The sequence below is a fragment of the Canis aureus genome, chromosome 28 (assembly GCF_053574225.1).
Source record: "Canis aureus isolate CA01 chromosome 28, VMU_Caureus_v.1.0, whole genome shotgun sequence".
In the NCBI taxonomy this organism is placed as follows: Eukaryota; Metazoa; Chordata; class Mammalia; order Carnivora; family Canidae; genus Canis; species Canis aureus.
In genome coordinates, this window is record NC_135638.1 from 19,900,068 (window position 1) to 19,927,484 (window position 27,417).

A 27,417-nucleotide genomic window follows, 5' to 3' on the forward strand; every position below is an offset into this window, starting at 1 on the left:
ACATTGTGTTTAAACACTACAAGAAGAACGGTGTGTCATAAAGGGATGAGTTAAAATTCACATTTTTGCTAGTAAAGACCATTGTCGTCTCACAAGAAAATGCTTTAATGCTGTTACATTTAGCCTCTGAGGAAGGAAGCAGGAAGACTCGGCATTGTTTCCAACACAATTAGCTAATTGCTGATTAATGAGAGGAAAGTTAGAAATTGTAGAAATGGCTGGGAAGACTCACCTCCATTCTGCAGATACACACACACACACACACACACAGGCGCGTGTGCATGCGTGCGAACCAAGACCAACAAACAGGCATGGAAAGTATCTTCCTGGCATCTTGTTTCTGGTATTGCTATAACTACGCACAAAACAAGTGATCCATGAAATTGTAGCGACATCTGTTCAAGAACCTGTGGGGGTTTCCTCACAAAACAGTTGTAAAATCTGTTGGGGACCAAAATATTTCTACGTATCTATGTAGATGCTTTCTTTTAAGGGAAACACACACACAAATGGATACAAGTGTTAAGATGAAAAGACAGGAATAAGAACAGGAAATGTCATCCACTTCTTTAAAATGCTTCTTAAAAGTTTTTCTCCTTTCAAACCAAGCTACATGAATTGCCTTGAATACCCTCTTTTTTTCTTTCTTTCTTTCTTTCTTTCTTTCTTTCTTTCTTTCTTTCTTTCTTTCTTTCTTTTTTCTTTCTTTCTTTCTTTCTTTCTTTCTTTCTTTCTCTTTCTTTCTTTCTTCTTTCTTTCTTTCTTTCTTTCTTTCTTTCTTTCTTTCTTTCTTTTTTCTTTCTTTCTTTTTTTTCTTTTTTTATCTCAGAACACATAAATGGTCATAAAGCTACAGTTTGAGATTCCACTTGGCAGACTGTGGTAACATACACTTGGATGCTGAGTGAGTTTGTTTTGATTTGGTAGGAAACATTTTCTGACCTTGGAAATGAAATCATTGAGTTGTCTATTTGTTTATGGCCAGAGCCTTACGGAGGGTTCTGGGTACTTCTGTTAGTGCATCTTTGAAATTCTCAAATCCACAGTGTGTGGGAAGTTATACAACTTGGGTTTAAGCATCGTTCAGGATGTTCCTCATTAAGGCACCCAGATTTACCTCCTTCCCACGACTCCTCAACATTAGTTGACATTTATCACACAGCAAACTGTCCAGGCTGAGGGGTGAACAGAGACACTAAGAGCTGAGCGTCTTGTTATCTATTTATCCTCTCAGTAGCAGACAGTGAGAACTTGCTCCTTAATCAGGCTTCAGATGTCTCTCCAAATGAGAGTTATTTGATTTTTCCCTCACTACAATGTCCTTTACTGTTATCTAGCATTTTTATAATAGGCTCTCTCTCTCTCTCTCTTTTTAAACAACTGGCCTCTAGCAAGTAACAATTTATTCAGTTGGGGTAGCTTAAACACGGAGATTTCGTTGATTTTACCACCTTCTGGACAGGTTTGGATGTGTATAATAAAATGTTTTTTTGTGGACTGTTAAATTGTAGCATCTGTTTGCAAAGCCATTCCATTATACATTGTTCTTTGAAATGACTGATAATTGAGTCTTGCTAAATGAATGGAGCTATTTCAGGCATTGCTGCATTATCCTATTCTTGTAGCCATTTCTTCTGTAGAAAGTGAAGCACACTCATCTCACAGATGGAATTTTTTCATCTGCAAAGTATCCTATCTGGTAGTGGCCGATGAGTTGGGGGTAGGGAGAGATCTCCCCATTTGAGCTCTCTACCTGTGGGAGAAGAAGAAGCAGGGCCAGTGTTCTATTAGTACCTGTAGGAGGAGGCACCTGGTCGGCACCCCCTGCCCATCTCGGCTTCCCTAAACATATTTGACTTATCTCTCTCTATAAATCACCGCCCAGCTCTCTGTCCTGTCCCTGTCTATTCGCCTTTGCAATCCCAGCACCTCCTTTCGCTGTAGTATCCTACATACCATGGTCTCAGGCCAACCCTGCAGCTTTTCTTTCCCTCCAGCCAGCAATCCCATGCAGGTAAGGAATGAACGCTTCTCAGAATGATACAGGAGAGGAAAAAAAAGAGAGCAAGACTTAGCACCCTCAGAATGTTAAGAAACGGATAGTTGAATTACCTTGTTGGGAGTCACTGGATAATTCTAAGTGACAAAATAATTGCTATAGCAATTTAATTTTAGCCCAAACTACAAGTGTTAGAGAAGTGCTGAACGAAGCCTCAGAAGTCAAGCCAGGGACCACAAGAAGGCTGTGGAAGCTGACTGTGATCCCCACGAGATAATAAACCCCTTTTCTAGAAAATAGGGATAATTATATGAGCTTACCTCCAGTAACTATTGGGGGGGAATAATAATAGAATGAATACAGAGGAGGGAATAAGAGTGATCTGGAAATAATGATATTGAAAGAAGTCATGCTGAATTTGGCTAGGTTTGAAGGAAATAAAGTGATCTGGTCAAGAATGTGTGCTGGGTTCAAATCTCTACTCTGACCTTTGCTAGCTGTGTAACCTCGAGTAGGTTCCTGAATTCCTCATGGTTAGGACCCACCTGCAGGGCTGTGGTAACACCTGAGGTCACCCTGGTAAAGGGCTTGGTCTCATGACTATGGCAGAGTGGTGTTCATCAAGTGGTAGCTATTACTGTTTACAGAGAAGATAAATCATCTTCATTGTCTTTTATAAATTACTAAGAAGTCCTCTCATATTTATAAGCAATTGTATTCAGGGTTATCAATAAGATGTGGGTTGAATTATCTCATCAGATAAATAAGGGAATATTATTTGGAAGCCTTTAAGCATACCTTTGGAGGGAAGCAGCTGCGCAAGAATTCTGAAAATCTATTCATGGCATTGAGTGAAAGAGCATGCCGCCATTCCAACCTGCAGTACATTCTTTGAGTGATGACAGGCATTTTGAAAGTGCACGGGGACCTGCTTGACATGTTGATAAAATCATCCAGGAGATTTTGCAAGAGCTAAAACACTGAACCTGCTCTCTGAGACCTGGCCTGCATCTCATGTATGCTTCTCTTTTTGGATGGAACAGAGCAGGTGTCACCGGGTCCTGGACTTGGTGTAGCACGACATTTGGTTCCAGGTCTTCAGGCAACAAGTATTCCAAAAACAACCAGTGAAAATGGGCTGCGACTAGCCTATAAATGGCTTTTTAAAAACTGTTTTTAAAAGTTGTTTTGGTTGCCCTTTTGGCCTTGTTGGAAATAAAACAGGACCAAGAAGCCCTGGAGTTCTTGTCTGTCTCATTCAGCTATACCACACTGCAGATTTAAATTTGGGGGTACTGAGCAGCCCTCCACAATAGTTCATTTGGGAAGAAAATGATCAAAATTAGCATTCCTGACAGTAATTCACATACAAATGGATCAGAAAAAAGAACAGTTGTTCGTTTGTTGAATACACAAAGACCTATAAGTTCATTAGCACCATCCCCACCCCCAATGAAGTTGGGCTATCTGGAAAGGTCAGCCATGGACTGGTCTTTGGAGCCTAACGGTGAGAGGGCCTGGTGCTTCCCCCCATACATGCATACGTGAGGCGGGACTCCAGGCTCAGGTTCATGTAAGAAGCCTGTGAGAACGTGCACACATACAAGACTGTTCACAGAGAGTCACCCAGGACGTCCATCTCCAGCACCCCAGCATTCCAGGACCTGAAAGGACCTCAGAGGTCACCCAATTGAATGAATCTCAATGTGAGCCAAATCCCTCTGCAGATTTCTCTTGGGTGGGTGTGGGGGCAGGAGGATTGTCCAAATCTGGATCTTTTGAGAGTGAATTTAATTTTTGAAAGCAGCCAAACCTTACTCAAAGCCAAATCTAGCGAATAAAGTTAAGTGGTCAGGATGGACAAATGAAAAATAAGGTGGGGTCATAAAATGACAAAACGGTTTGCTCAAATGCCCCACGAAGTGGCTCTGAGAGGTTAATTCCAAAAGCACCTAAGAGAAACATCAGCTCCTCACATTGCTGCTGTGGTCACAACCTCTCTGAGGGCAGAGAGAAAGCTCATATCAGATCTTTAAAAATGTGCATACTTTTTGGTCCAGAAATTCAATTTCTAGGAATTTACCACAAGGAAATTATTGAGATGCTATGCAAAAATGTTAACCATTAGAATGCTTGATGCGGTATTAATAAGAGCTTCAATATTGGGAGTGTCCGAAATGTCCAAGTAGAGACCGGCTAAATATAAGAGGGCACATAAGGTCAATATACTGTGCAGTCAGGCAAAATGATGCCACCGACATGTCTCTATTGACATGCAACGCTGCTCGTGTTCAACGAAAAGAACAGGTTATAAAACAGTGTTAAGAGATGATCCAGGTTAACGTATGTGCATATGGGGCGGGGATAGAAAGCATCTGGAGAGACGTTATACCAGGCGGTAAATGGCTGGCTGGGACTGTGAATATTTCTGCATTTCTTTTGGGCTTGGACCTATTATGATCTTCCTGTAATGAAGACTATTTTTATAATAAAAAGGATAAAAGGCAACATCACAGGGAGGAGGGAGAGGTTCCATTATGCTTAAGGAGGAATTATGATGTACCTACATTCGTTTGTTAGAGTTCTCATAACAAAACACCACAAACAGAGCAGTTTAATCAACAGCGATGCATTTTCCCACAGTTCTAGAGGCTGGGAGTCCAAACCCAGGGGTGTTGGTCCTGTCGGTTCCCTCCTGTGAGAGAGAATCTGTTCCAGGCCTCTCCCGAGCGTCTGGTGGCTTGTTGATCGCTGACATCCCTCAGCCTCTGTTGTATCACTTCAAGCTCTGTCTTTCTCTCCACATGGTGTTCGTGTGTGTGTGTGTGTGTGTGTGTCCACGTCCAGAGTTCCCCCTTTATTAGGACATTGATCATATTGGATTTGGGGCCATCCTATTCCATCTCGTAGGACCTCATCTTACATCTGCAATGACCCTATTTTCAAATAAGGCCACAATTTGGAAGTATCGGGGGTCAGAATTTCAACATATAGATTTTTTTTTTTTTTTGGTGGGGGGGAGGTGGGGACACAATACACCCAGTGATACTACCCCAGTGAGGCAGCCACACTGCTTCTACCCAGCTGGAAGTCTCGCTTACCTGCCTCAGCTGATGTCAGCAGCTGGACCACGGCCAGGACTAGTGGGGGTGGGGCACTGACATCCCTGCTCGATTTTTCTGTACAACTAAAACTACTCCAAAAAAAAAAAATTTTTTTTAAGTTTATTAACTTCAGAACTAAAACCAAAAAAAAAAAAAAAAGATATGACGAATGATGACATTGACAAAGGATCACACATTTAGTCAGCTACCCAAAAGGGGCCTTTGGCGGGCAAAAGTTTGGGAAACTGCAAGAGTCAGCCCCTTGCCAAGGCAGTTGAGAAGATACAGACGACCATAGTGTGACCCAGGGGGGATCTCCAGGCCGGGGCAGCTCACACCTATCTCGGACTCAACAAAGCCCTTCTAAATGGAGGCTTTAAAGGGGGAGGGGGGGGGCAGAAGAACCAAATTCTTATTCGAAGAAATAACAATTTGGACCGCGCACAAGAGTGTCAACAAGTTATGTAGATCTTATCAGCATCGCATTTTTGGTGCCTCCCAGCCATCCAGCGAGGCTCCAGCGGCCTGTCAACACCCGTCAGCGGCCCACGCATGACGGGCAGGTCAACACCTCGGGAGGCTCTGCTGTGGCCAGGCCTGCCTCCCCGGGGCCCCAGGAGGGCCGGGTTCTCTCTCCCCGCAGAGTGGCATCCTCCCAGCCCCTGGCAGGCACCGGGGTCTGGGGGCCAGTCCTCGGCTCCCCTCCTGTGACTGGTTGGGGCTCAATGCAACATGGAGCAGTAGCTTTATGCTAACTTAGGAAAGAGCACCTCAGCTGGGAAAATCCGAGGTTCCTCCCATCTGGAGGAAGAGAATGCGTGGTTCAGTCACATGAGGGGAAGTCATGCAAAGTCCTTGTCAAACTGTAATAGCTCAAAGTAGGTGTTTTCACATTTGCAGATAAAGACTTTGTGACTTTACAGAATCGTGGATGAGGGACGGGGCCTGCGACTGGAGATTCCTCGCTCCCCCTCCTCCCTCCGCAGAAGTACAGCCCTCGTGGTACATACATTGCTCCACGATAATATATGGCCTTTCGAGTGCAATTTTGTTAAATGATGCACACAAGCGTTTATTTAGACCAATGAAAATGATAGTCTTTACTATACATCTCAGCTCTCTTTTACAATTACCTGTTTATTAACATTAAAGTCAGTGAATGGATCTCCTTGTTTGTGTGTTTGTTTTCATTTTCAGGCAGCTTTAAGTGCCTTGAAACAATTTTCCGAACAAGGACTGGATCCAATGGAAGGGGCAATGAATATTGAAAAAAGTTCTCTTGAAAAGTGAGTAGACCTTCTGCCCTATTCTTACATTTCGAATTTTGTAACTGTACAAAAGAAAATATGAGATAGACGACAATAAGGTAAAAAGCCCTCAAGACAATAATATCTTACAGAGTCATTCATTGTACAATTCAATGTAAATAAAGGAGAAACAGTAGCATATATGGTCATTTGCATTTCCCATAATACGTCTGTGAAAGTTTTAATCTACTAAAGGATCATGATTTCTGCATCTCAATGCCCTTGCTGGAAATATTTAGGTGAGTTTTGTTGACCTTAGAGACTCACTTAAAGTGAGTCTTAAAGTGAGTTTTTAAGACTCACTCTTAAAAACACTGATTTTTGCTTCATGCCGTTGAGCTTTCTTCTGGCTGGGCCATTTTCTGAGTTAAACATTTTCACTCACACTCCTGCTAAGCTGTGGGCATGAGAGAGAGAAAAGAAAAGGAGCTGAGAAGAGGTGTCCCCCGCCCCCCCCCCACGCCCCGACCACATGCTGTTTTTCACAGTGTTGTAGAGGCAGAAGCACACACATTGCCACCCCGAGCCTGGCTCCCAAAGGCTGCAGAGGCGAGAAGGCAGCTCTAGAGAGTATTTTTGAATCCAGCCCGTAGCTTTTTGTATGATATTGAACATCTTACCTGGGAGGCTGAAGTTTGGGTCTCTCTCAGAGGCCCAATTTATGCCAAAGAAGTGGAAAGCAATTGCATTTACGTAATGGAATCCAAACTCTTTCCAAGCCGTTAATAATCGCAGATATCAGAACACACATAGCAGATAACACTTTTTTTAGAATGAAAAAAAAAAATAGATAACCCAGGAAGTAAAACCCAGATATATTAATCCTGTACGTTAAATAAGCGTACCCCCAAAACACCACTCGGTCATTAATATGTAAACGGGGAGAGCGTGAGAAGGAAACATTTGGTAAACAGACCTGGCATTTTAAGTTGTCTATAGATTGGCAACCATTTATAAGCTAATTTAATCAAAAACATTTCCACATGATCTCATCAGTAGACTATCTGAACATAAATATTGTTGTTTCACTTTAAAATGTCACTTTTGTGGTGACCTTTGAATCCTGTGTGCCATCTGCTAATAAACATGTCTGAAGACGTGCAACCCTGGACCTTCAGCTCTTGTTAATGTATTAATCTTCCAGACAAGCCCAGCATCTGGGAGAGAAAGCGGACAATAACCAGACACACCCGGGCTCCATCGCTCAGGACTGCAAGAAATCAAAGTCGATCATCTAGCAGCTCCCAGAACCGCGGCTGCCACCGCATCCTTATAAACCTGTCAGCACGCGTGAGGGTGTCTGTGTTCAAGGAAATGAATGACTAATACCATTATTTGAGTCTTATGTGAAGACAACACTATTCTAACACAAGAGATAATATACATAGTACTGTTTATTCAACTGGGGAAAAATAAAACTTTGAGCATTTCCCTTGGAACTTGAGATCAGATCATAACTCATTTGCCCAGAGGCAGCAGAAATCTGATCCTGCTACTGGAGCTGGAAATAACAATTAATGAGAAGTGTTAGAAACAGAGGTAAAAATTTTAAATGATTAATAGAGAAAATTGGGTTCGGTTCTGTTGTTATGATTGTTTTGTCGTGGCGCTTGTGTTCAGTTATATTTTCTCTCTCTCCCTCTCTCTCTATCTCTCTCGTTTTAAATAATGCTTGATGATTCAAAGATTAACCAATGCCGTGCTGTGGAATGTGATGGTTGTTGTCTTCATATAGAGTCACACAGTTGCTCTTTTTATGCAGATATTTGTAATCTTCATCCTGTATCAATACGAATAACTTGAAGGCGCACGCCTCAAAGATGTATGCAAACAAACAAGGTTTAAATCAGGTCAGATATTTTATTTAAAATATGAAATAACGTTAGGAACAACTAGTTTCAATATACTCCAGGCATCAAACAAACAAACAAGCAAACAAAAACGGTTGTGGGTTTTGAGCTCCATCATACTCTTAGCACTAAGGAGGCGTCTGGCCTCCGCAAACCATTTCTCCGGATTCCACGTTCCCAGGTGGACATCGCCCCCACCCTCATCCGTGTGTCGTAGCCACTCACTGTTGGCGTCAAGAGTGTTTTCAAGAACTGCCTCTGGACTCGGGACAGTGAGTAGGATCAAAATAAATAATGTCCATGGCGGGGAAGGGAAAGGCTATTGGAGGAGCCGTAGAGGCCTTGCCAGCCTGTAGCCAGCCACGCTCTGGACCAGCATGTTGGAACCCAGCGTGTAGCGAATGCAGTAAAAATTTGGTCGGTTTCTGTGTGAAGCGTTGTCGTTGTTGTTCTTTCGCTCCCTGGCTCTCGTCCCTCAGCCGTCGCCTCGGTGTCCCCCTCCTGGGGTCGCCACCGGCCGGGCCGACCTGCGAAACTGCGGCCTGGCCTGCTCGGGCCTGGTCATCCCATTGTCCCGCCGTTCTCCCCATTGATTCGCAAACGTTGTGCAATGAGAAAACACTATAGGGCCTCACTGCTCGACCCAACATGACAAGAGAAATAGAATTATGTAAGATTTCATAAGCAAAACCACCACAAATCATGATGGGGCTGACTCACACGCGACTGGAGAATAAACAAACAGCAACATAAGGAAATAACTCGAGGGTTGTTTTTAATGATTCCCATGTGGGGAAGTCCGCCGGTACTGGGAGGGCTGGGTGCCCTTGGAGGAAACGGGTTTTGTTACATAAAGCTGGGTCCTTGTGGAAATAACAGCACGTTTGTAAAGTTGGGGGGTGGGGGGTGACGGGGTAAGTAAGGCAAGCTGAGCAACCCATCCTGCGGCCCTGCACTGGGGGCAGAGGGCCCTGGATCCTTCCCTCGGGAGGGCAGGATGTGTCTCCTGCTCTGCCTTTACCACCTGAGGTGTCTTCCCCGGGGCTGGGTGGGGAGCAGGCCTGGACACAGCACTACTTGGGGCAGGGTCTCTAAAGTGGATCTTCAGGGGGGGCCTGGGTGGCTCAGTCGGTTAAGCCTCTGCCTCCAGCTGGGGTCATGAGCCCCGAGTCCTGGGATCGAGCCCCACATCAGGCTCCCTGCTGGAGGGGGAAGGTCTGCTCCTCCCTCACACTCTCCCTCTGTGGTCTTTTTCTCTCTTTCCCAAATAAATGAATAAAGTCTTTAAAAATTTTTAAATAAAAAATAAAGTGGATCTTCAGTTTACCAAGCACAATAAACACAGACTGCCTTCCTCAGCCCACGGCCAGAGCACCAAGGCCAATAGGGCTGTAGGAGAGTGGAGAGCCCAGGGAACAAACAAGCTAATCAGTTCTCACCACCCGAAAGTCTGAAACGTTCAACTCCGGAGCCATCTGATGTGAGCCACCCTCAGAGAGCCGAGGTATCTCCAACACACCAGGGTGGTGGTCGGTGCAAGGGGAATGGTGGGGGGTATAAGTTTGCATAGGAGCTCAAGTTTAGTGGGGGATAATTATCTAAAAATTCCATCCCATCTAGCTGCTTGAAGAGCCCGGGAAAGCCTTTAGCTATTGTCCTGGGAACCCAGCACTGTCTGGGAACCTTCTGGGTTTTCCTTGGATTAAATTAGCAATGCAAATGTTGGGTGGCCTGCAGACCCTTGCAGGAACCGCCTAGGATGCTCCAAGCTCGTTCCAAAGCACAACGTTATATATCATTAGAGGGGAAACCATTAAGTAGATTTATTGAAAGAATGTTTCTTCGCCACAAGGAGATCTTTTTGATGAAAAATGGAACTCATTATTCTTTAAAGGACACAGATTGACTTATCTCCTTTATCAATTACAGTGTCTGCTTTCAGCTTTTCTCAATCAGCAATGGGCTTTGTAGTCACTTCCCAGTGCTGAGGCCAATGTGCTTTATGAAAAAGGTTTGTTTTTACATTTTAATTGGAAATATAATATTGCACTTTGGAACTCTGACCATCCCTTTCCAGTACAACTTGCCAAAGATCGATGGGGAGACACCACCAATCGGGCTGTGACAGGATATTCCTTCCTTTCCGGGGGTGATGGATCCGAGTTGTCCTAGCATTCTTTTCCCCAGCAAACATTCTCAACAGTGAGTTTTATTGTTGTCTTCGGTAGCTTCGACCAAATTCCTGCACCATTAAATAAAAAAAAGATAAATGAAAAACATAATGTATTATACAGACATTTTCAGGACTCTTGGTGACCTTGGAAATGTGGTGCAGACCAGTTGGTTGGTGCTTCATCCTGCTGCAGGTGAGTGATCACTGCCCAGTTTGTTCTGTACCTTTTAGTGTACCAAGGCTGCTTGTTGTCCTTTTGGCCAAGGACGATAGAAAACCTAACAGTTTTACACACAGAGCTAAGAAGTCATTAATGGCAAAACCGTGCATAAAGTTGTCTTTGAGTTTCTCCTAACTTACCCCACTATGTTATGGGTTCCTGATAAACGTATCAATGATACATTGAAAACATGCAAAAATGGGTAAATGAATGATCTCCTGAAGGGATAGATAAACTTGTTAAAGAAATAAATTTTGAATCTCACTGCTTAATATAACAGAGATAGTCAGTCATGATAATATATGGCATTCCCATTGATAACATTATTGTACCTTCAACCCCAGGGGGACTGTGGCATTTCTTAATCCAACACAAGGTGGGTGAGTCCAGGAACACCCCCACTTCAGAGGACTTCGGACCCCTGGAAACTCACTACACTATCCTGCCCACCCTCTCTTCCCATTTCTGCATTTATATCCCTTCCCTAGGCTAGCAGATAATTCCAGTCCCCACTCCCAGATACATTCCTATATGTCCATAATCACAGATACGTGTCTCATGAGGAAGAGCCTTGTAATATATGGTTCAAAGCAAAGACTTCCCGAGACTCTGTCAAGCCCACTTTCTTTTTCTGGCAGATACTACCCAAGTTCAATCTCACCTTGCCAAGACTCATTTAAAAATTATCTCATTAGGGAAGCTCTCCTCTATGTTCTAACCTCTTAACATAACTAAAAGCTCCTTTAGATCCCCAGCACACTCTGATGTATGCTGGGAATGCAGAAAATAAATAAACAAACGAAACTACTTCCCCCTAAAGGACCCGTGTTCTAGCTGGAGGGAAAGGCCCACAAGGAAGTGAGTGAGCACAGAGAGTGGAGCATTTTGTTCTCCCAACCATTGCACTGGAGCTAGATGTTCACCTGCTTGTCCTCATCAGTCACTTCTTCCTCGCTCATCTTACATGCTTTGGGCCGCATGCTCTATTCAGGTGACACTGTCAAAAAGCCACCATCTGCTTTCCCTCTAGCAGTATATCTTATCTCACCTCTATCCCACACACTCCAGACATCCACTGACAGCCCCTACCCCCAGTTCAAATATACAGACACCAGATGAAGAAGCTCTTTAAGCCCCCCTACACTCAGGAGGCCCGACCGACCAAAGTGATTCTTCATATCATATCTTCTGGCCTGGGAATAGTGCCCACTTTAGTATGCAAATGTTAATTAAATAGATGAGTGACCCCCTAAACCCTGCCATAATGGATTTGCCCATCTAACTGGATCAGCAGTGACCTGGATGCATGGATGAAGAAGCCTGGCCTATTGGATGGAGTCTCTTGCCTGGGGATAAATTCTAGTTCCACTTGGCTAACATGTGGCCTTGTTGAAGTCATTTAACATCTTCAAGTTTCAGCTTTTTATTCAAAAACAATAGGGGCAAGAATATGCAAGAGTTAGTGGCCTATTTTTTAAAGGGCACAGGTTGTGAAAGTCAATACAATCTTTCAGTCAGAGTCAGTGGGTATTAGGGAAAAAGCCATAGTTAAGAGTCAAGCCCCTGTAGACTTGGTTCAGACACAGATGGGACCCTGGCAAGAGATTTAGCATTCCTGAGCCCCAGTTTCCACGTCTATAAAATGATGGCCCCTAAGAGCATTTCAATTGAATTTATATTACCATTCATGCCTCTATTACTAGTGGGGTACTTATATTCAAACTTGTCTAATGTGTGGAATTTTTTTTATCAAATACCTGCAAGGAAAATACCACTCTTCTGTCAATTTGGAGCCTGTTGGTTGTAAGTTATAGAACCCTATTCAAACCAGCAATGGGAAACTTGTTTTAAGTTATAGGGGAGGGGCACCTGGGTGGCTCAGTGGTTGAGTGTTTGACTTTGGCTCAGGGCATGATTCCGGGGTCCTGGCATCGAGTCCCACATCAGGCTCCCCACAGGCAGCCTGCTTCTCCCTCTGCCCATGTCTCTGCCTCTCTCTGTGTCTCTCATGAATAGATAAATAAAATCTTAAAAAAATATAAAGGTATAGGGGTGTTTCACAGAACCTAAGGGCAAAAATGCAGACACAAACTGAAGCCAGGAAGTAGGAGGCTGTGGGGAAACCAGGAAGCTCTCTTCCTCCCTGTCTGTCAATTCCCCTCCTCCCTCTGAATGTCTGAATCATCTCTTTCCACATCAGCTACTGCTTCTTAAGTGCACAGATCAGAGAACATGGCTACCAATAGAACCCAAGAAGAAGAAACAATGACTCTCTCTTTTGATTTCATTCCTCAGATCAAAGGAAAGAACCCCTAATTGGCCCACCTTGGACAAGATGTTCATCTCTGGCCTACGTTGTACTGATATAGCTGCCCCACGATATCCCTACGGAGCAGGGCAGGTAGTCATCAGAGAAGAATCACTGTCTTATGAGACAACCCAAATATATCTGCCTTGACTACATCCTAGGGGGCAAGGCTCATTGTAATCATGTGCCAGTTCTTACTTTCAGTGTAAACAGTGAAGCTTAAATAACGGAGAGTCCCCCAAATATCATAGATTGGTCTCTGGTTTGTGAAGATGGTACTGTTTTGTTCAGTTTTGTTTAATTCTTTCGAGTCTTCAGTTTCAAGTTCTGATGAACCACGAAGTTGTCCTGAATGAGTCATAAAGCTATCTAGGAGAAAAAATTAAAGCTTTCCCGTGATCCCAATTAGTATATTTTTAAAAGCCTCCTTTCCTGTAACACACGTAGTGGGAAATCTAGGCAGTAGAGTGGTCATCCGTCCGCAGTGATTTCTATAAAACCAGAAAACCAAAGGCCACTTCTCTGCTTTTGTTATCCTGAGGGGATTTTAACTGTAAAGGAATTTTTGAGTTTTACAATGGAGGTAGGTAGAGATGGAAGCAATCTTCATCTGATTTTCTTTCAAATTTTACTTGTAAGTTTTCAAGGGATCCCAAAGAAGGGAGGCGATTTGGTGATTTAAATGAGTGGGAGGAGGCAGAAAATAGGATCAGAAATTTGAATTCAGAAGTGAATTCTTGATGAGAAAGCCAAGCTGCACGGGAAAAGAATGAGGAAATGGGGAGTTCTGGAGAAGGCATTCGTGACCAGAACAGACTAAGAGTTTCCTGCAGGTAAGTCTTTAAATGCCCGCCCCTTAGCTTGAGGAATGAGTAGTCCAAATCTTCTGTTTCTCATTGAGCCTGCCCCCAAATCTTCTACATGAGTAGTAATTTTCCAGAAAGGTCACTGTTTTTCCTCATCCTCTGAGTGCAGAGGAAGGAAGTAGAGCTCTCACCAACTCAAGATGATTATTAAGCTCCAGGCAAAGCCCAAGCCTAGATGTGAACTCCAAGGAGACATTGGCCCTTTGATCATCAGAGAAGGTTAGAACCTTTGTTTTTGCCTGGAACCAGAGTCGCTTCCACAGTCACCACCACAAAATGTGCAACAGCTATTTGAGTGCTCAGCTCCACCACAACCACTGCCTCCATCTCAGGAGAACAGATCACTTAGCCTGCAAACATCAGGCTAAGTGTATCTTGCCTTCTAGTTTCTAACTTTAACCATCCAAATTCCAACCAATTAATCAATTAGTAGATATGGGGTTAGTCTTGTGGGGAACCAACCAAAGCTTAAAGGGTCTCTACCCTCAAAGAGCTTCCAGTCCGGTTGGGCAGATGAGATGGCAGCAAGATGCTGCGAGAAAACGCAAGAAGACAGATACAGATATGCTTCATTAGGAATTGATTTCAGCTCCTGCTGCTCTCACAATGCTTATAGGAAGCTTCATGAGAAAATTCAGACCAATGACCCGGTTTTAATGTTAAAAAGAATGTCTACCTTGAATTCCTGTTCCCCTTTGATCTGGTGACTTGGCGTGGCCAACTCATAACCAAGATGCTGTAGAAATCCATTTTGCATGTTTCCTTTTCTGGGGTAAATCCCCTGGATGGCTGAGACTTTATGAGCGATCATCCCCTTACAAACCACCACCTTCACCAGCAACAACCTTCCTAAATGCTGATTTATAATCTTCATCCAGCTTTTATCAAGAAAGCTGTGCTGGGTATGGTTAAGAGTCAGGATTCAGGAGTCAGACTGTTATACTCAACTCATGGCTTTTCCACTAAATTCTTATAATAATGTCCAGGTACGTTACCTTAATTTTTCAAGCCTTACCTTCTTCAGCTATAAAGTAAGGATGGCTGTGTTGTTATGTGGACTAAATAAATTAATTTTATGAGTTAATACATGTAAAGTGTTTTGAGCTATATGTGGCAGAGAGCAAGTACTCAATAAACATGAGTTATTATTGACCAAGATCCAATCGATGAATTAATCAATAATTATTGATCAACTACTGTGTGCCAGATATTGTAAGTGCTGAAACGAGAAAGAGGCTGAAATGAACAAGGCATAGCCCTGTTTTGTATCATGAGACGTTGATTTCTTAAAGATAGCTATACAACATGCACACAAATAAATGTTATTTCAAACTGAATAATCTCAGAGACCTGAGGCCAGGAGCTTCCACAGAAAGCTTCTGTGGGCTACTCAGACAATAGGATCATCTTTGAGATGTCTTCATGAAGCCAGATATCTGTGCCTTTTAACGCCTCTTGGGACTGGTTTCGTGAGAATGACCCATAGGTCAGAGAAATATTTCTGACAAAGGGATTACATGTTCCCCACACACCTCATGATGCACCTCTTGCTCTAGACTCCTCAGGACACCAGGAGAAGATAGCAGAAGAAGCCCACCAATGATCCAGAAAGGCACACACAGACCCAGAAGGCAGGGAAACCAAGGCTGGTAAGATGACTCTGAAATATTAGACCAAAGCTGAGCTTGGCTTCTGTTGGTATAAGTTTCTTGGGAATAAAGAGAAAGGACTATAAATAGCCCTGTCTCTCTTGGTCAGTATGGTAAAAGCAGCTTATTCCTTCAATTCTATCTGGTTACAAGTATAATAGCACTACCTTGGCTCTTTTTTTTTTTTAATTTTTTATTTATTTATTTATGATAGTCACACAGAGAGAGAGAGAGGCAGAGACACAGGCAGAGGGAGAAGCAGGCTCCATGCACCGGGAGCCCGATGTGGGATTTGATCCCGGGTCTCCAGGATCACGCCCTGGGCCAAAGGCGCTAAACCGCTGCGTCACCCAGGGATCCCTACCTTGGCTCTTTTATATAATTTCTTAGTATACCACCCTGAGAAAGAGAAGTAGAGGCACAGGATGTCCCATACAATGGGTAATAAAAGTTATTTACAGTGGAGTTGAGGTAATGAAGGTCTGAATGAGGGCAGTAGCAGTAGGGAGGGAGAACAGGAAGCATGAGAAAGGTAGATTCAACAGGCCCTCATCACCAAATGGATGTATGGGTGAAGTGAGGGAGTTTTGTCCAGGCTGGTTCCAGTGCCCTGGCCTAGGACGCTGGCAAATGGCAATACTAGTCACTAAGATAGGGAACGCAGGGGAGGAGCAGGTTGTTAATGAAGTCAGTGCTGAACCTGTTGAGTCTGACATGTCTGCAGGACACCCGGAGAAAGATCTTCAACTAGTGATTGAAAATGTAGTGTCAAACATCAGGAGTGACATTTAAGTGGAAGAGAAGGTGTTTGTGAGGAATAAGCACATGGGTGGTAATCGGTGACGTGTAAATTAATACAATCCTCCAAATAGAGCTTGTAGAATAAGAGAAGAGCAAAAGGCCAAGGCCAAGCCTTGGGAAGTAGAAGTAGGCTGAGAAAGAAAAGCTCATGCAGGAGTCTGAGATAGAATGGAAGTCATAAGTCAAGGACGGCCAGGGGATGATGGGATGGGCAAAAGTGTCGGTTGCCATGGTAAGGAAGTGAGTGAGCAAGAACAGACAGGAAAGAGCCCAGAAGATCTGGCATCGGAGGTCATGGATGACCTTTGATGGTCTTGTTCAGGAAGGAGGAGGAGGATGCAAAGAAGGGTAGCCTCACTCCCCCCCTTGAGGGGCTAGACAGCTCCTCCAGCAAAATCCTGAGTCCATTGTCTTCTGGATGCCTGACATGCTATTACACTAAGTACAAGCACTGTAAATTGGTACACCTTTTCTAGAGAACAATTTGGCGATGTGTATCCAGATATTTAGTGAAGAAAGAATTCTGTTGTCAGCAATCTCTGCCCACTTACCACCCAGTGATGGTGTCTGCTTGGGCTGTGTCAGTGCAGGAGAAGGAGGCAATACCCTTGGGAATTTGCAAACTATCGAGTCTCATTCAGGTCAGCATGATCTGCAGTGACCTGTGTCTAGCGAGTATGTTTGGTTACCTCTGAGGATGGGGCAACTGCAGATGGGCATTGGGTGCCCCGCCTGTAGATGCTGCCCCACAGAGACACTCCCTGTTGGAAGCCCCTTCCCACCTTGCGAGTAAGTTGTCCATTGTTCTGGTAGGCTTGTGGTCTTAGCTCTGCCTGCTTTTATTTGCCTTCTAAGATTAGGGCTTCTACTTCCAGAGAAGAGCCAGGAATCAGAGGGTATTGGTTTAAACTTCCTTGGTAGTTAGCCTTGTGTGGGGCTCCTTCGTAAGGGCTGTGTAGGGAACCAAGATTGTGAAGTGCGGTGGGCATAGTCTGGGATACAACGTCTTATATGGAAAAGCTATAACAAGGCGTTAGTGGTAACTTAAAGATGGCTATAAAATGTCTTTCTCACTAGTGAGAAGCAGAGTTTATTTTCCCTCCCCTTGAATCTGGGTTGGCCCTGTAATTGCCAAATCAGTAGAATCTGGTGGAAGTGACATTGTGACAGTTCCAGGCCTAGCCTCTTGCTTCTGGGTCTAGCTTCCTGCTTCCTCCCTCTTGAGCTATTCTCTCTTCTGACGGTCACTCTTGGAACCCAGCTGCCATGCTGTGAGAAGCCCAAGCCACATGGAAAGACCACATTGTAGGCATTTTGTTCAAGCCGTAGCTGAGCTCCCAATTGACAGCCAACATCAACTGCCAGCTATGTGAACAGGCCCTCTTGGGGGTTCCAGCCCAGTGAAGCCTCAGATGAACAATACCCCAGCCACCATCATGTGGAGCAGAAGTTCCACCCAGCCAGTCAACTCATCAACAGCATCATGAGAAATAATGCAAGAATTGCTTTAAGTCACCAAGTTTGGGATGGTTTGTTATGCAGCAGGAGATAACTGGGACAGTTTTCCTTTATAATTTCCCTGGACTTGAATGCAATTGCTGGGTAAAATGGCAGAAGCCAGCCCTCAGTTAGCCATTAACTTCCATCTCTGCTACACACAGAATCCTTCTCACAATCCCTTACAAGTTGCCACACAGGGTGGGAGCTCCCTTTTGCCTCTTTCTGTCTCCTTGTGGTCGGAGCACACAGTGGAGTGAGTGCCATTTTTCCACAGACAGCTGAACACAGCATTCATTTTTTTTTTTCTGGTTAGTTTGCACAAGAGAGGGCCAGATGCCAACACTAGGTGGGCCCAGATTGCTAAGCTCCCATTCTTTCTTGCACTGAGGGCTAATTTTAGTTCCATGATAGGACACTTGACCTCAATAACTGTGTGTTTGTGGCTTTATTCAACACCACCGATTCAAGTCTCCCAGGCTTCTGCTCTGCTGCGAGCCCTGCTTCTCCCTGCAGGCTATTCCAAACCCTCTGGCTGATATTAAGCGTGAGCTCCAGGGCACCATGACACACTAGCTTATGGCCTTGACTATTATTTCATCCGTATTCATTTTTTCCCCAAAATCTTGATCATAAGCTTCTCAGGGACAGGGGCCATGACTTGGTTTGGATTCTGGACCCTCCGAGGAAGATCAGGAAAGTATGACAAAAGCCTGACATTTACTCCTTTTTGTATCCCGGGAGCCCAGAGTCAATGCCAATTTGCTGGGAGAGTGTGGTCCTATGGACCAGAGCTTTGAGCTTGAAAAAAGAATGGCCCAGAAAGTTCTGGGTCAACTACTATGGCCAAAATTTCACTTTTCTTACTGGGTTGTGATAACTGTGAATAGGTATGCTTAGAATCTTCAGCTCAAACAAATTCATTTATGACAGACAAAATTGTCTTAAAGCTCATACTACCATTATAACTCCCTATATTTCAGATTTAAAGTAATTTCTAGCATGATGGTTATATTGTTTTCATATTGTCAAGAACATAAATGATAGCAGGAAGATCTTATTACTAGGAAAAAAAATAAAATTAAACAAGGTGGTCTGTGGTGAGTTATCGTGTATGGAATTAATTTCACATCCAGGTTTGGATGATCTCATAAATTGTTCTTTTGGTTGGCAGTTTCACCCTAGCCTGAGAGATTGAATTATTTCCTTGTAATTCAGACCCCCTGTGTAGTCCATAACGAAGAACACATTGTGTGTCTTGGCTAGCCTAGGTGGTAGAGGACAGATGCCCGCAGTTGTCTGAGAGCCGTCAGTGTTGAGCTCAACCACACATCCTTGAGGGACAGTGATGTTATCAATGGCGCATTGTTGCAATATCAGGGTGAGGGGGTGGGACAGAGATGGGAGGAAATCCCTAGAACACTGAGTCTGACATGGGTGTGTTTACACTATGAGATCTGTTTCAGACAGTTTGGCCCAACTCCCATAGAACAATGGGACTTCCCAAACTTCTGTGGCATCTCAGAGAGACAATGGCTCAAGAGACTAGTAGTGCAGAGTCCCAACCACAGAAGAATGGCTTCTGGATCTCTTCTGGAGGAACAACCCTCACATGTTTGAAGGACAAAAGATAGCAAGGATCTCAGATGCTTCAAATCCTATAGAGACAAACAGGCAGACAAGAGAAAGAACGTCTAGAAATAAAAAAAAAAAAACAACTGCATAGCCAAGGTGTCTCCTTTTGACCCTGCAGGATGCAACAAAGCACCCTCCAAAGCTACAGCCTTTTTCTTCTAGGTGGTAGAAGGGGACAAATTCTACTAACCTCACCCAGAACCAAACCCTCTGAAGGATGACATCGGTGTGACTTCCAACCCCCAGGTCAGAGAGTCAGACTCACTGCATGTATATCATTTGCTTCCTCTAAATTTGCAAATAAAAAAGCCATAGAAGATCTGTTGCCTCATCAAATACTATGGCAGCTGATCCAGAAACCATCTTTGCAGCTGAAACCCATGGCCCTGAATCTTCCTCCATGACTGGCAGCCATCTTTCTGGGGCCTGCAGGGCTGGCCTCTCCAGCCTCACTAACAGCCTGGCTGAAAGAGCAGTGAGTGCTGTACTCCACTCATCTACCCTTGTTGGGTGCCGAGGTGGCTCTGGAGAATTCTTTTAACCAGCACTATAGAAACCCAGACTTTATTCAGAAGAAAGTGCTCCATTGGACTGCTGCTATGTATAGGGTGACCAACCTCGATTTGCCCAGGACAGGGGTTTCCTGAGACTTGGGACTTTCAGTGTCAAAACTGGAAATGCCAAGCACACAGGGACATTGGTCCTCTGCACTGCCAGCACTCATGCTACAGGAGCGGGGGAGAGGAAATCCCAAAGGTACCTGCAATTCCATATAAGCTGCCCTCCAGCCATCGGCTGCCTTGCCACCTGGGCTTTTAGGCAACTCTTCTCTCCACCATCCCGCATGTCTAAATCTGAGATTTGTGCCCGTGGGTGCTATTTGGGCTTTTTCAACAAGCTATATCTCCCCAGGCTGAAGAAGAGGAAATGTGGTACGATGGTTCACAGCACTGAGCTATCCCACCATGATTCTCCAAAGCTTCTCTGATGAGCAACCAGAACAGTAAAAAAAAAAAAAAAAAAAAAAAAAATTCATTAAGTTTTCTTTTTTAATTCTATTATAGTTAACATACAGTGTTACATTAGTTTCAGGTAAACAATATAGTGACTCAACAATTCTATGCATTACTCATTGCTCATCATGGTAGGTGTACTCTCCATCCCCATCACCTATTTTATCCATCTCCCCACCCACTGCTCCTCTGGAAATCATAGTTTGTTCTCTATAATTAAGAGTCTATTTCTTGGTTTGTCTCTTTATTTCTCTTTCTCTTTGCCTTCGCTTGTTTTTTTTTTTTCTTAAATTCCACATATGAGTGGAGTCATATGATATTTATCTTTCTCCAATTGACTTATTTCACTTAATAAAATACTCTCTAGTTCCATCCATGTTATTGCAAATGGCAAGATTTCATTCTCTTTCATGACTGAATAATCTTCCATTACACACACACACACACACACACACACACACACACACACCATCTTTATGTTTATCCATTCATCTGTCTGTGGACACTTGGGCTGCTTCCGTAATTTGACTATTGTAAATGATGCTGCAATAATAAACATAAGGGCACAGGTATCCCTTTAAATTAATTTTTTGCACTTTATGGGTAAATAGTAGTACAATTACTGGATCATAGGATAGTTCTATGTTTAACTTTTTGAGGAATCTCCACAGTGTCTGCACTAGCTTGCACTCCCACCAAAGGTGTAGGAGGGTTCCTTTTTTTTTCTACATCCTCACCAACACTTGTTGTTTCTTGTGTTTTTGATTTTAGCCATTCTGGCAGGTGTGAGGTAATATCTCATTGTGGTTTTGATTTGCATTTCCCTGATGACAAGTGATGATGAACATCTTTTCATGTGTCTGTTGGCCATCTGGTTGTGTTCTTTGGAGACATGGCTATTCATGTCTTCTGCCCATTTTTAATGGGACTTTTAGTCCCACACAGAGGCCAGTTTGGAACCTTGACAACCCCAGTATGTTGTAAGATCCACAAGAGCTGGTCAACAGATTTTTCTCCTGCCTGAGGCCATCTGAGCGTCTTTATAGAGTTCTGAGTCAGAGACTGAAGCTTCATCCAGGGTAGTGCCCTTGTGAAGTCTGGAAAAGATATACAAATTATAAGGAGGGGAGACATTTGCTCTTGTCAGGGGATGATTTGTCCTACGAGGAAAAGAATGCAAAATGCAGGAAGCACATGCTCCTTCTTGTCACTTGGGAATCCCAAGCTCCCATTTAAAGCATGTCTCATGGACTAGGCTGCTGAGGGTAGAACACGGGCATTGAAGGTGTTTTCTCTTAATATCTTGGCCAAAATCCTGCCTTTCCTGCCTTCAGAACTGTAGGCAGTGCAGGGTGGAGGGCAGGGCATCCAAAGACACAATTGGGGCACTTAAAATAGCAGTAACAGTGACCACTTGATCCGAGGACCAGAGATTTCCCGCTCTGTGCAGCTCTTCCAGTGTACCCACTAACTGAAAAGCTGAAAAGTGAAACTGGAGCATCGCTAGAGCAGAGTTGGGATGACATACTCAGTTTTTTGCACTGGAAATCCTAAGGAAATTTAAAAGTCCACAGTTGTGTCTGGATTTTTGGAATATTGTTTGGAACTAAAATTATCAGTAACCCAGCTCACTGAGTCCCAGAAGAGAAAAAGGGAGAACCTTTGAAAACCTGAAACTCAAAAAAAAAAAAAAAAAAAAAAAAAAAGAAAACCTGAAACTCTGTAGCCTGATAGGCAATGAGTTGGGCCCCAAACATCCTGCTGCCAGATTTGATGCTTCTCTCTCTAGGTCCTTCTAGGCCAGGCTGGCTTGTCTTTCCTTCATCTTCTGAACATGCCCAGCCCTGTCCTGCCCCCACGTTTTCCTCATCAACTGTTGTCTAACGTGTGTTCACCTTCCCCTTCCTCCTTGCCCCGCTTTCCAGGTGAAGCCCACATCCCGCCTCCTTCACGAAGCCCTCCTGGATGCCTCAGCCTCTACCTGCCCAAACATATGACACCACTGGGCTGCCTCATTCATTCTCTCCTGAGCAGATGGCGCTATCCATGGCTCACATGTGTCATTGAAGTGGCCACACGTGCATGTCTATCGTCATCATTGAACTGTAAACTCTTTGAAGGCAAGGTCTATCTTTCATTTTCTGGACATATCCAGCCAGGTGTGGCCTGGAGAAAAATTCAGTTGTGATTGCTGGTATTGTTTGATCGAAATGAAACCCGGATTAAATCCAGGGAACACATGCATCTGCTCTGTGACCCAGCCGTTCTATCCCCCAGTATTTACCCAAGAGAAATAAATGAACCCAAAATGCCTACACAAGAATGGTCACAGCAGCTTTATTTGTAATCACCAAAAACTGTCAACAGCCCACATGCCCATCAATAGGAATTTAGATAAACATACAGTGGATCGTACAAATTCATCATTTGGATAAATCTCAAATGCATTTCAGTGAAGCCTTGCACAAAATAGTCAACGCCGCCTGATTTCATTTCTATGAAGTTTGGGAACAGGTAAACTCATCCATGGTGAAAGTTATCAGAGCAATGCTGGCTTCTGGGGGTCAAGTGGGGGAACCAGCTGAGACAGGGGCGTGAGGGAGCGCTCTGGGTTGATGTTAATATTCTGTATGTTGATAAGGGTTTGGGTTGCCCAGGCAAACCTCAAAACTCTATACTTAAGGGTTGTGCATTTTATTAAAGGTAAATTTTTATCTCAAAAAAAAAAAAACCAACCATTAACAAAGTGAACATTCACAATGTGCACGTTGTCCGATTCACTTTGAAATGCATCAGAAAGGAAAGTGTATTGATGGACAGAGAGGGATGGACACATGCATATGCAGTGAAAAGTAGTAAAATAAAACAGAACAAAAGAAGCCAGGTCGGTGCTGGCCACCACCCAAAGCACCAAGCTCACCCTTGGTGTGGCCACTGCCCATGAGGACCAGCGGGGAGGATAAATTGCTTCTCCGACGGGGCCGCCAGGGAGGAGGTGGTGTCCCCTGGGGGGTGAACGGGTTTCTGGGGAGCAGGAAGGGGGTAGTGACGGGGGCCGGCAGTGAGGAGCGCAGCTGGGGCTCCTGGGGGGCTAGCCAGGGAGCACTGAGGGGGAAGGGCTGCGGTGGGGCTGGCTGTGAGCAGGTGGCCCAGGGCTGTGACCTGGAGCCACTGGCCAGCAGGCCACACTGTCCTTGGCACTACTGGGCATGAAGGAATGTTGAGTGAATGGCAGACTGGCTGAGCTCACTCCAGTGCTGGGCCGACAGCCCTTGAAGTCCAGAGTTGAATTCATGCTTCAAAGGACTATCTTTTCTTCGGAAACATTGATAATCCAAACCACATCTAACCTCATTCCTCCCTTTGATAGGGAACTAGGCTGGTAGATCAGAGGAGAACCAGAGAGTTAGCCCATCTGGAATTCAGCAGAGGTTGCAAACTGGCAGCCCTCGGGCTGGATGCAGCCCACAGATGTGTTATGTGTTTTGCTTGGCCTCCCAGAGGGTTGGTTGTTGTTGTTGTGTGTGTGTGTTTTTTTAAGATTAGTTGCCAAGGTTTTAAAATCACCTAGACTGTCTACATCTCTTGAAATATTGAAAGATCCAGCAACCATGGACCTACACCGTGATAGCTGGCAGGAATGAGTGGCAGCCACCCCCTCGAGGCTGGCTCCCTCCCATTCACTCCTACCCTATGGGCATGGGCATCCCAACCCTTGTATGTCATGCCATTTGTGTGGACAAGGAAGAGAACCAAGGTTGGCTGGTAGGAACACTAAACTAACCTCAATGCAATGGTTCCCGAGGACCTACCATGTGTGTTTGGGCCTAGGGACACAATGGAGCACCAAATGACTCAGCCTCTTTTCTAAAGGAACTTAGATTCTAGAAGAGTAGGTGAATCAAAAAGAAGAAGAAGAGGAAGAGGAAGAGGAGGAGGAGAAGAACAAGAACAAGAACAAGAAAGAGGAAAAGAAAGAGAAGGGAAGGAAAGAAGGAAGGAATGAAGGGAAGGAAGGAAAACAAATAATTACAAGCTGTTATAGTTGTCACAAAGGGACAAAATGAAAGAGGAAACAGGTGGAGGGTAACTCGGGGTAAGGAGTCCTTGACGGGGCGGTGGGGTAGGCCCGTGTGGGGAGGCATTTGTCTGCTAGGTCCTGATGGATGAGGTAGTGTGGGGAAGATCACTAAGATGGGTAAAAGATCTTCGATGGGGCAGTGCTTGAGTTCTTTCCAGAGCCGAGAGAAGCCAGGGGTGAAGGGTATGTAGAAGAGGAAGGAGCAGATAGGCTGGCCAGGGGGCAGTGGGCAGGACTTGTAAACCAAGCAAAGAGGTCAAGATTCCCTCTGGGTGCAGCGGGAGGCCACTAAAGATTTAAAGCAAGAAAGAGACACAGTCAGAATTCATTTAACGAAGCCAATCCTGTTACTGGTAAGGAAGGCAGCAGAGGTCTCATCAGGAGGCCACTGCGGGGCCGGGGGATGGCGGTGGCACGGCCAGCAGAGGGAAGAAGTAGATCCAGGTGCACTTTTGAGGAAGTTAATTCTGGTTTCGGGAGGAGATGCTAACAATGGCTGCATCAGATGTGAATTTATGGAGAGATTTATTTATTTATTTATTTATTTATTTATTTATTTATTTATTTTATTATTATTATTTTTTTAAATTCATGATAGACATAGAGAGAGAGAGAGAGGGAGAGGCAGAGGCACAGGCAGAGGGAGAAGCAGGCTCCATGCCGGGAGCCCGATGCGGGACTCGATCCCGGGACTCCAGGATAGCTCCCTGGGCCAAAGGCAGGCGCTAAACCGCTGAGCCACCCAGGGATCCCCCTGTGGAGAGCTTTAGACAAAGACTGCCTGCGAGACTGCAGCCCCATCTTGGCTTCTTCTGAAGTGTAAGATGCTTTCACGTGAATTGCGGCTTCCCTTGATAGCAGGATGCAGCCTAAAGCAGCAAGCAGTTCATTGCAAACAGAAAATATCTGAAAATTCACTTAGTTTTTGCATTCACGTCTATAATGTATGTGTTTTTGATCTGACTTTTAAAAGTTGCAAGTGACGTAGCATCAATAAACAAGAAAAAGACCCAAATGTTCCTCCCAGCATCCCTGGATAAAGCTCTCTCTTCAATGATTCCCAACCTTGGCTACACATTGGAATCACTTGGGAAGTTTTTATAAATGCTGATGTCCGGGTCGGTCCCCTTCCCAGAGATTCTGACTTCCCTGTTCTGGGATGTGACCTAGGCATCTAGATTTTTTTTTTTAAGATTTATTTATTTAAAAATAAATAAATGGTGGGAGATAGGAGAGAGAGAGAGAGAGAATGCACACATGAGCCGGGGAGGGGAAGAGAGTCTCAAGCAGACTTCCCACCCAGCCCAGAGCCTGACATGGGGCTCGATCTCATGACCCTGAGATCATGACCTGAGTTGAGATCAAGAGTCAGATGCTGGTGCCCCCGGAAGTGGGTATTTACAACCGCATCTCCCCACCATGCTGCGTCTCACCCAGTGACAGGTCTGAAGGTAGACATAGAGTCCTGGGCCCTGGGGAATGGAATCGAGGGTGAGCAAATTTGTTCTGTAAAGGGCAAAATAGTAAATAGCTCTGTGGGCCACACTGCCTCTGTCAAAACTACTCAACTGTGCCACTTTGTTGTGAATGCAGCCATAAACAATATGTAAATGAATGAACATGGCCGTGTGCCAATAAAACTTTTTTTTAAAATGTAGCTGTGGGACTGGATTTTGGCATCGGACAAGGGCCCTCCTGGGAGTAAGGTTCAGCCTAGGATGCTGGCCCGAGCCAGGCCTCCACTGAGTAGCTACACCTTGCCCACTCACAAGCATTATTCACAGAGCCCACAACACCCTGCTGTATGGTTGCTCTAGGCTGGGAAGTTGAGACCTGAGGCCTGAGACCCAGGTGGAGGAGATGGAGATGGTTTTTCTGGCTTCTCCTCCTTACAGAGACCCTGAGAGGTGTGGTTGGTGGGATCCCAAGGCCTGGGCATGTCTCCTAAGTGGCAAAGTCAGCCAGCCTAGTCCTTCAGGGGTAGTGAGTGAGCCAGTGAGTGTGCTATCCAAACCTAGTAGCTCATTTTTCTGGAAATTATCTTCATGGAAAATTTTGGAACATTATAAAGCCACTGAATACAGAAAGGAAAAAATAACAACTGAGTGAAATGAATAGTGAGAAAGAGCCATCAGAGGTGCCAAAGGCGGGCTCTTGGCCTGGTAAAACACACTCAGTTTCAAACCCACAGAATAATTGCAGGAGTCAGAAGCCATGCACAATTAACCCTATGATTTCTAAGAAACAAAGTGCTTGACAGAGAGAGAGGGGGCAATCCCTCAACGAGTGGGAATCTTCACTCGGGATTGATGGCTAGATCTTCCAGTTTGATATTGCATGTAGCAACGGTCCATTTATTTGTATTGCTGACTATTATTCTAGTATATGGGTGCACCACATATTATTGCTTATCCATTCAGTTGATGAACATTTGGGTTGTTTCTATTTTCGGGCCTATTATGAATGATGCTGTTTATACAAGTTTGTGTGAACATATTTTCTTGGGTAGATACCTAGTATCGAAATATCTGGGTTATATAGTAAGTATATGTATAAGTTTTTAAAAAATTGTCCAACTATTTCCCAAAGTTTGGCTGTACAATTCTATATTTTCATCAGCAAAGTATGAAAATTCATCTCTACACATACTTGCCAACACCTGGTATTGGTAATCTTTAGGATTATAGCTGTTATAGTAGGTGTGTCCTGGCATCATGTTGTGGTTTTAATTTGCATATCCATAATGGCTAATCAAAATCATAAGCTTTTCCTGAGCTTGTTAGTCATTTGTATATCTCTTTGATGATTATCTATGTTACTATTTTGCCCATTTTCAAATTGAGTTGCTTGTTCTCTTAGTATTGAGGTTTTTTTCACTTTTTAAAAAGTAGTAAAAAATATATATAATAAAAAA

General features: G+C 44.3%; 1 protein-coding gene and 2 long non-coding RNA genes across 13 annotated transcripts in view; 2 read left to right on the forward strand and 1 right to left on the reverse strand.

Annotated features, from left to right (window-relative positions):
- The window catches only part of STAU2 (staufen double-stranded RNA binding protein 2), a 297,993-nt gene extending 289,299 nt beyond the window's left edge, over nt 1-8,694 (forward strand). For all 11 annotated transcript variants that reach the window (XM_077876554.1, XM_077876553.1, XM_077876549.1 and 8 more), the window contains 2 exons: nt 6,301-6,389; nt 7,555-8,694. In XM_077876554.1, coding sequence (XP_077732680.1) covers nt 6,301-6,389; nt 7,555-7,648 — 183 coding nt within the window. In that variant the 3' untranslated portion in view covers nt 7,649-8,694. The remainder of the gene's footprint in view (nt 1-6,300; nt 6,390-7,554) is intronic.
- Nucleotides 8,173-27,417, reverse strand: part of LOC144300496 (uncharacterized) — a 40,068-nt gene continuing 20,823 nt past the window's right edge. The window contains exon 4 of the long non-coding RNA XR_013367165.1: nt 8,173-10,502. This is a non-coding gene — a long non-coding RNA (uncharacterized LOC144300496). The remainder of the gene's footprint in view (nt 10,503-27,417) is intronic.
- Nucleotides 12,607-23,452, forward strand: LOC144300494 (uncharacterized). The gene is made up of 3 exons (XR_013367163.1): nt 12,607-13,794; nt 15,384-15,476; nt 22,348-23,452. It is a non-coding gene; the product is annotated as an uncharacterized LOC144300494 (long non-coding RNA).